The 9,918-nt window shown below is 40.9% G+C and overlaps 1 protein-coding gene across 1 annotated transcript in view; it reads right to left on the reverse strand.

Moving 5' to 3' along the window:
- The window catches only part of HDAC9 (histone deacetylase 9), a 281,178-nt gene that overhangs the window by 220,288 nt on the left and 50,972 nt on the right, over window positions 1-9,918 (reverse strand). Inside the window, exons 2-5 of the mRNA XM_035894070.1 lie at window positions 6,770-7,011; window positions 5,695-5,845; window positions 3,369-3,495; window positions 1,237-1,358 (exon numbers count right to left, since the gene is read on the reverse strand). Of these exons, the coding sequence (XP_035749963.1) occupies window positions 1,237-1,358; window positions 3,369-3,495; window positions 5,695-5,845; window positions 6,770-7,011 (642 nt within the window). The remainder of the gene's footprint in view (window positions 1-1,236; window positions 1,359-3,368; window positions 3,496-5,694; window positions 5,846-6,769; window positions 7,012-9,918) is intronic.

The raw sequence follows: 9,918 nt of genomic DNA on the forward strand, positions 1-9,918 counted from the left end.
TTGTTTAAAAAATGAAAATGCATATTCTATTGGCACAGAAAATCTATGTTGTACAGTGGTACTAAGGAGAGAACCACATAAGGGCTTATTGTGACTGAATAGCTGAACAGGATTTTACAGAATCTTGTTATATTGCCACCATATTGTACAAAGAATAATTCAGCTAGAATAAATTAGCATTTTGCTTTTCATGCTTTCATTCCTTTGAAAATATTTGGGGATATAATATGAGTTAGAGACTCTGCCCCAAAGTATTAGATACAGACTGGATTTTCTCTCTGAATGTATGCAGGTTCCAAATGCCACTTCTTTTCAAGTCAGTACCAGTTTTGCAGTCAGTTTTCAATCTCCCAGTGGCTAAATCACATTCAAAGGCTGTTAGCACAGTAGGGGGTCAGACTTTCTCTCTGAATGTAACTATATCACTCAACAGCAGACTCATGCAATAAGCGATCTAATGTTTTCTTTTCTTTTTTCCCCCCCTCCTCTTAGTGTCTCCCTGCATTCCTGGATACCGGTCACTGCACCAAGGACCGGAGGCAACAGCCACATGGACTCCACCACCATACTTCTAGCTTTCTCTATGGTGCAGAAAAAGTCAAGCCTACAGTTCACCTGCTGTCAAGACAAAAGGTTCAGTTGGTAAATCCTCTGAAACATTCTGAAGCGTTCAAATGAACATTCTTTTGTACAATATTACACATTCCTATGTGTAAAAAGCACACACAAAAATGTGTGTGTGTATGTGTGTGCATGCACATGTGCATACAAACTTTGACAACCAATGACACAAAATGTAATATTAATCCAATTCCTCCTCTTTCCATGAATTCCCCTCAAAATGCCCTGAAAAACACTGTCTCAAGGCAGCATACCATCTGAAGACAGATACTGTACCTATCATGCAAAAGACAGCGAGCCATTAAACCCAGAATTAATATTGAGACAGAGAAAATAAGGCCATAAAAGACCTGTGAGATGGTGCTCTGTTTAGAAACTAAATTAATCAGGACTGGAGCTTGCACTAGCCGTTAGCATTGGGAAACACCGACTCTTGATACCATGTGGTCAGTCCACCCTTGTAAAGATGCAGTCAGGATCTTTGAACTTACCCATAGTATCATCCTGAACAGGCTTTGTGGATTATTATATACGCCTTGGGGATGGACAGCCTGGTTAAAGTAAAGGGTGGGAGAATTGCTGGGTAAGGGTCTCGAACAAACTACGCTAACTCACCCGTTTTACGAAGTGGAAAATCATCCTTGGCATCCTGTGCTCCTGGTAGAGTGTATTTGTACGGTGGCGAGGCCCCACTCAGGGGTGGAGAGCTTTGATCCAGTGAGGTATGGTGGGCAGCCCTGCAGCAGACACAGAGAGGTCACAAATTAGCAGTCACTGAGGTGACCAGCAGTAACTATCTACACATGTTGTACACATGTCTCAGCTGTGTTTATGTTCTTGTTCGTCTAAGTGCACACAAACCACAGGCTCGTGTAACTAATTTCACTTTTACAGTAAGTTATGGAACTCCTCGGGATTCCCAAGAATGCGCGTTTTGCACTCATTAAAAAAGTCACATAGGATAAGAGTCATGTTGACCTACAGACAGGATCTGTCGCCAGTTTGAGGAATTGACCGTTTTAGATTGTTGCATTTTAATATGAACCAGCTGAGGCACAGCAAAAGCCATTTAAGTCTTGTTTATCACATACAAATAGATGTACATTGATCCAGCCTCTTCTCTCAAAATGAGGGGGATTTTCAGAGCGGGGCGGGGGTGGGCTTGTATAAAACTAACCTAAAATATTGAGTTATTATTATCCATTGAAAAAAAAAAGGCAAACTAGTTAGTGGACAAGGTAGATAAAATGTCGCATTTAAGTTCAGTTTGTAAGTTTTGTGAGCACACCACCCTGCAGCACATAGCACCCACATCAGCGGAGAAGCCACATCAGTGGAGAAGCTCCGAGCTGAAGAGTGCTTTCTGACAACTGCTGGATGAAAGAAACTGTGTGGGCAGATCTTTCTGAACACAGAAACTGCAAATTGCAAAGAAATTGCATCATTTGGCCCAGAGACAGGGTTGGTTGTTTTGGTTTTTTTTGTTTGGTTGATTCTTCTATTTAGAGAGGGCGAGAGGGAAAGGAGGGAAACTTTCAAACTTTGTGTTTATCTAAACATAATTTACTTGGCCTTTCAGAATCTCTCCCTAGCCTTCCAGTGTAGTGTAGTTAATCAACAATACGCCTCTGTCAAAAGGGGCGCTACCGTGAGAGAGGGAGCACTGCTTTCCCCAGTGTAGCAGAAGACACCCTCTGCAGAGCTCCTTGCTCTCACTCATCTGAAGACTCAGAACTAAGCTTGGATTATTAGTCCAGAAATCTTACATACTCAAAAGAATTTTACACATTATTTGGAAAGAAAAAAAAAAGTTCTGCATCTCCACCAGACACAACGTAACTATACATTAAATCATGTTACCACAATGCTCTGATTAGCTCAGAAGGGAAACTCCAAGGGCAGGCCTTCAGTAATTCTTTTTAAAAAGAACAAGCACGAGATGGAAATCTAGTGTACCATATGCATTTCTGTTTGTCCTACTGAAGGTCAATTCGGGCATAACACTGAAGTCTTTCAGAAATGCAGCCAGAGTTCATTTTGTTGGATTGACTTATGTGTCTGTTGTAATAAGGAAGTTAAAAAGGAATTAATTAGTTAAAAAAAAAAGCGGAGGGGACAACCAAAACTATAACAACTGAAACTGTAAACTCTTAAAATGTTACTAGGCCCATTACAGGACTCAACAAAATCACTTATGTCAATGTTCTAAAGCAGACTCTTATCAAGGCCATGGCACCATAAGAATATGCAGTTTTGCATACTAAAATCCATCAGAGTAAGAAAAATTAAATGACCACTATCTTTCTCAAAATCCTTGTGAGTTCCTTATACCGTTCAAGTAACTGGAAAGCAGCATCTCTTCAAGAAGAAACAAGTTTTGTGATTGATTCAAAATCCAAGTAGATCAAACATAAAGTTGTTCTAACTGCAAAAATTGAAAAGATTTGGAAAAATGACAGGTGTAGTCGTAAAATTTGTGGTAGCATCAAGAGATGAAGCAGTTGAAATAAAAAGTTAATACAAATTTCTCACAGCATCTTGTTCTCTATAGCTCTCATCTCATCACTGATCACCGAGTGCTCTCCAGTTCAACCAGAAATATTACACTTCTGGCTTTTTGCTAACTTCTTGGTTGAACTTTTGTCTTGTTCTGCAGGCAGACTCTCATACCCCTGCTGGAGAAGCATTCTGGCAAGTTTTAACAGATACCTCAACGAGGCAAGGAAACAGCTTTATACTGAACATACGTGTACCAGAGCTTGGGGTGGCGGCTCATGGAATGATTCTTCCCATTTGCTGGAGAGTCTTTTGTTGCCGATTTACTCAACAGGAACTCTTGAAGTTTCTGCTTCACTTCTGTACTGGCCACTGCCCCTAAGATACACAGAATTAAACACATCTTATCTTTACTTGAAAAATTACATTCTTAAAGAAAACAAAAACCAAAACATAAAAAAGAGCCTGTGTCTTGCTGCTGGAAGTGTTGCAAACTATAAAAAATATTGGTGGAAGTCAGTCAAAATGAGATAACGTTCAGATTGGATGTTTGTCTTTAGAAGACTGAAGTTGGCCATAACCCAAAAATCCAGTGAAGTCATAAGGAATATTTCAACAGTAGATGAGGCCATTTATCCAGGGCCAGATGTATCTATGGAATTTAAATTATTTCCTAATAATTTCCAAATACAAAACCAAGGATGGAACTAAAAAGATAGAGAGAAAAGGTCACTCTGAGTTTGCGGTAAAGAATGTTTTTTCTTTTAGTAAAGTAATAATAATAGCACAGCAAAACTGCCCTCTGAACACTGTCTTGGTTATGAGCAGAATGCTGCAGAAAGAGGCAGCACTGAGCCTTTTTATTCAAGCCACTGAAGAGCCTGTACCTGTGATGTCTGGAAGGCAGACCACAGTCTGAAACATGAGTCTTAGTTGATAACTCTACTCTTACGACACAAAACCAACAGAAAGACCAAAAATGCCAGGAAGTCACAGTGCATTTTGACTTCTCTTGGTGGCCAGCTCAATACAGCACAATCAGTAGGGCACCTCAGTGTCAGGTTAAACTGCCAATTCCTTCTTGCAGCATGGGACATACTCCTTTACTCACAGTCATAACACTCTTCATAAAAAAAAAAAAAAAAAAAAAATGGAAAAGAAAAATCTTCTTTCAGTTTTCCATAAACAGTGACAAAAAAGTGACAAAAAAAAACATTTCTTTGAAAGTAGCAGCACTAAAGCACCCTGATACTCTAAGTATTTGGTTACCCAACCCTGACACAAGGCAGCGAGCTGGTGAGCATGTCTCCATGTGACCCAGTTCCCATAAAATATCTCTACTACCCTTCCACTTTGGACTCTAACTCCCCTCCCCGCACCTTCCTTCCCTCCTCTGCTCATTAAGTAGATCAGCAGCAAATGCTGGGGCTGGGCCCGGGGGCCACACTTGCTGCTTGGCTGGCTGCTACATACTCAACAGCCACCCAGCAAGCCAAGCTGAGAAGGGAAATGCTGACTTCACATCACTGCTCTTCCTTTGGTGGGAGCACTAAGAAACCCAACTGTTTATATGGAGGCTGATTTTTCATACTACTTTCAGGAACTTTTTGTTCCTGCAGTTTCTGCCACCCTCCCACTGCTGGGTCAATAGGCTGGTGATGCTTTCATGGATTCATCATCCACCAAAGTACTGGAAGCGCCATGGACACCTTAATTTCTAAAGCCTACAATATGGTACACCTGCAACTGTTGAGCCAATATATTTTTCCACTCCCCCCCCAAAAAAAGGCAGGAGCATGATGTACAGCAATTTTCTGCTTTGGTCTTTGCCAGTTAATTCTTCTGGTCATTTGGCAGAGCAAGTAACAACATCTACTCGTGGCAGCTTCATTTTGAATACCTTCACAATATACTTCAACCTGATTTTTAAACTGACCTCACTAAGGAGAATTATTTGTATCTGTCTCCCTCTAGTGAGCACCAAATTCCAACAGTATCCTTTATATCTGTCACTTGCCTTAGAGCTCTATATGAGCTAGAAATAATTCTTGGTTGGGCCTCATGAAACGCATCAAGAACAAACACAAGGCAGTCTGAAAAAGTACTAGCGAAAGTATTCAGAAGTGTCAGCTAAAGATATTCTTAAATATTTCATTACATTTTCAACCTTGAAACAATGTTCAAATTAGTTAATCAGTGAGTAATTTGATTTTTTGCTGTTTTGTAGTGCTTTCTGTATTGGGAAATAAGCTCTTTGGAAAAAAGTTCTCAAGTGAAAGATTTAGGCTTTCAAATTCCTGCCTTTTTTATAAGAAGAGCTAAATTCTTGAGAGGCATATACACAGGTCTATCGAGATGTGCTTTCCTTCAAAGCCTGCACTCAAACTGGCAGTGTGCTTCTGTGGGTGCAGCAGGTGGCCCTGCCTTCCTGCAGGCACAGCCTCGACTTCTCTCGTTGCGCATTTCACGCAGTAACAGCCTTGCTTCAGGGTCCTGTTCATCGCCCATTCCGGCTGGGAGAAGGCAAAGGGGAATAGATTAATTTCTTACTAGGATTCACGGTACATTGGCTCTTACTTTCTCGGCTTCTTTCTTTGCCTCGGAGGGGAGGAAGCTGCTGTTCCCTGCGATGCCTCTCCAGCTCCTGCTCCTGTCTCTGCTGCTCCAGTTTCTGCTCTTTTTCAAGGAGTTCTTGCTGTTGTTTAATGGCTAGGAGTTCCTGTTGTAACTTGCACAGAACAAAAAGACATGAGAAAGTGCAGTTTGCACTGTTTTCTAGGTCAATCCTGGATAAAACAACCCCCTTGAATAACTGAGTATCAGCGCTTGCTTTTGTGCTTGTACTTCTTCTCATCTTGTAACCGACTTTCCCCCGTTTTTTAAGCGGGATAGTGTAGAATGAACTCTAATGTCAGGTAGCTGCCTGATGCTCTGGTTTCCCTTCTTTCTCTTTTGGCAAAAATGCCTGGAAACTGCGCAGCACCCAACTCTAGCTGCTGTGCTCCGCTGCATTCGTCAGCTCCATCGAGCAAAGCTTAGCACAGTAGCACAACGGCAAGTAGATCAGAAGGAAAAAATGAAAAGAAAAGCAAGATCATAAATTCCCGGTCAAAATCCATTATAGCAATCCTACCATAGTGCATGTAATCCCATAAATCATTTTCTTTTTACACTACATGAGGCAGCTTAGAGAAGAGTGAAAACGCAACACTTTCAGGGCTTGCCTCTGTTTTACAAATGCAAATATTATGCACTTGCCTATCAATTTGATTTGTGGGCACAAACAGTAGCCAAAAAATGCAGTTTTCTAATATACTCGAAACTACACATATAGAAAAGACAGCCATACTGAAGTCTGGCTGAAAATTCAGCCTTGTAAAATAGGTAGTTTGATTTTCTGTGTATGTGGTAGCTTCATGAGCTTGATGATTCTCATAGGTACTGCCCTGGCCTGCTGTGAGCAGCTCGCTGGTAGGTTCCTGGTAGGTCAAGTTTTGCTTGAAAAGGCTTTTATCACCCAAAACCAGAGAAATAAGCACTCAAACACCATCTCTCCGTCACAGCGAACCTTTCAGGCACGTTCCCTTTTCATGTCTGCCTAAGCATATTCAGTTTGTAGATAAAGTGAGGGATAAATGAAGAATGTTGCTACCTTTATGTGCTCCTGGAGCTGGGCCTGATGCTGGCGGGTCAGGTTTTCATGCTGCTTCTGAAACTCTGCAATCAGCAGTTGTTTCTGAATTTGCTGCTGCTGCTGGATCAGAAGTAGTTCCTGCTGTAGCTGCTTTTCACGCATAATTGGGTCCACCATGGGAACCATCATCCTGAGATCAGTTCGCAAGTCTAATGGTGAGATAGGCTCTAATCCCACGGGAACCTCCGACTTTACATCCACTGTGGGAAGAAAACAACAAAACATATCTATATTAAATATAACTGGAGAAGGAGAACAGAGATCATTCCTACTGGGGAAAAGAGCAATTTCACTCAAAGACTCCTTCAATGTACAGACCTAAAAAACCACTAATGCTATCTATGTTGTATGCAAAGTTCAGACATTCCTACTAGCAACCGGTGATCGTACAAATTACTTTAACACTTCCTTTCCATTCTCTGCAAAAATTCTTGCAGATTAATATTCTGCTAAATAGACTAACAAGCAAGCCAGTTCTAAAACTGTGTTGCAGCCAAATGGAGCAATAAACACCCCGGGTTCTTCCTTAGTGTAAGATGAAGGCCTTCCAGTTCTCACTGCATGGCAAGAGATTTTCCAAAGCTAGCATGTAGGTTTTCTGAGGATGGTGTTACACAGGAACAGCTACCCAGTGCTACACAGCTATTGCATGTAAATATACCTGGCAAACACATAGGAATAACGCATATAAAATTACAGGAAAATAATTTTACACACAAACCGCAAAGTTTCCATACAGCTTTTTGAAAAGTCACAGCCATGCTTGCAGTGGATTAGACATAATATTCTATACATGGCGGGTAAGAAAATGAAAACAACTTGAATTATTCCAATTCGTGCAGCAATGGTATATATTGTTAATCCAGCATTAAAGTACTTAATAAAGAATCCTATGGTCTTCTGTCTCCTTATTTAAATCGAAGGGATGAAAAAGCAGCAGAAAAGATTTGATGATTTTCACTGCAATACTTGCAAAGCTCAGGTTTTCACATTAAGTGAAGAGACAGGGTGTAACTTTATCTGTTCAAAAGAACAAAAAACTAGCAAGTAACATTTCTGCAGAGGGAAAATAAATAGCAGCTGAGGGTCTCTGCTAAGGCTCAGCAGTTCTGATTCCATCCACGAGAGGACGGTGGAACACAAACACATCCACTCCCATTCCTACTGCTCCACTATCTTCACAGGAAAATAAGATTATTAACAGGAAAACAAACATGCTGTCGGAAGTGACTAGGGAACAAGACTTTAAGCATATTTTCTCGTTTTGCCCTGCTACAGCTATATTTGCTTTCAAGGAGAAAACCAAACTGAAACAGAAATATTCTAGCAAGCAGGAGCAGTAAAATTGAAGCAGCAAAAGTTGAAACTGCAACACATGGAGAGAACTGAATTCTAACCGTACAATGAAATCTATTAGTAAAAAGTTTTATAAAGAGAAGAGATGAGGCACCAAATCTTTTCTACTGGTCATATTCTTTTCTCCTCAAAATTCTGGAAACGTACAATTTTCTGAGCCTTTTTAAAAAAAAAAATCATAGTAACTGTGATTGTAAACCTCAGAGCATAATTCGCCTTCTTAACCCGCTATCCCAGCAGAATGACTGCGTCTAAGTGCTTGCTTTTGTTCTGAGACTAATCACTAAATTATAAAAAATCACCTTTAACTTACAAAAACTACTCTTGATTATAAATAATTGCCACAGACCAAGAGAAACGGACAGGCAAACCCCCAGCCTTTCATCCCATTTATTCAGCAGCAATCCACATTCCATTTGTCTAGACTAAATATAGCCACGTTTATACAAGAAATCAATAGTGCTTGCAGAGAGCGGAGCAAAGACATGAATATTTCATCAAACTCGGAGAGAAATGGCAATCAGCACGCTGACAGCAAGCTGCGTAGGCTGACTGCCCCTCCAGATAAGTCTCCGGTACTCGGACAACGGCTCATTGCCTGCAAGTCACAATCTTATCATCAGCGTTCTTCTATTTTTAACATTAATTGCATTGTAGGTGACAAAGGCTTATCATGTTTAAAGTGGAGAGATGGATTTTCTTACATCTTCTGTGACAGGATAATAAGCCTCACTAGGAGCAGTAATGGTAACCGGAGCTCGGCAAACCCCGCAGGGTCTGGTCCGCCAGAGTGTTTGCAAACTGAACCCCGCAGGGTTTGGTTCACAATAGTGTTTGCAAGCTGAACCCTGCAGTTTATTTTGCAGATACTGGCTACAAATCAACCCCTACAGGTCTGCACGGTGATTGAGGCTGATGATACTTCCTACCTCTGCCGAGCACCCCGCTTCTTCATTTGCAAAGCACTTCTCGTGGGGGGAGGCCTCCGGATTTTTCTAACGATGGAAAATTCCTTCCGCTATTAGTAAAATGTACAACTGAAATCAGGGTCGGTTTGATAAGATACAAGTTTTCAAGAATTTTCACACACTCAAATAATAACTCTAGCGCTGGAATATCTACTTCATCAAGTTCAGCTTTACCTCATTCCTTAATCTGTGGGGGAAATGAACATTAAGGTAGTTCTAATGACTTGATTCTATAGAAATCGACACATAATCTTTCATGTCATTTAAATGCCCATGTTTACTGACAAATAAAGACATGCGTTTATTTCCTGGCATAAATATTGCTAACAGTAAGATTACCAACACCACCACTAACAACTGCTGACACAGTGAACACTAACTTTTGGGGGTAATTGCTGTCTTAAATCTGTGATAGCTAACAGTTAGCTGGAATATAGTCAACCTCGTCAACGAAATGATTCTACACAAGTAAGTATAAAATCACCAATCAAACCGAATGGTTTGCGACTGTCTGTTAGGGTGGTCCTAATGCCACAGGCCATTTACATTCTCCATACTTGTTACCAGCTGACAAGAAAGAGACAAAGCAGCCCCGTGGAGCTACATCACGGTGAAAAATGTGTAATGGAGCAGAGAATCAGAATTGGTGTCTTTAAAAGCTTTGACTTTTAACAGAAGCCATCTTCTCCCCCTCCACCCCAATGCAATTTTAAGTCTCAAAGGAGCAAACGTGATGCAGCATGTTTATTCTCATTGGGGCTTTCTGTGTTCGTCCGTCCCCTC

This window comes from Egretta garzetta, unplaced genomic scaffold, assembly GCF_000687185.1.
Source record: "Egretta garzetta isolate BGI_Z169 unplaced genomic scaffold, ASM68718v1 scaffold94, whole genome shotgun sequence".
Classification (NCBI taxonomy): Eukaryota; Metazoa; Chordata; class Aves; order Pelecaniformes; family Ardeidae; genus Egretta; species Egretta garzetta.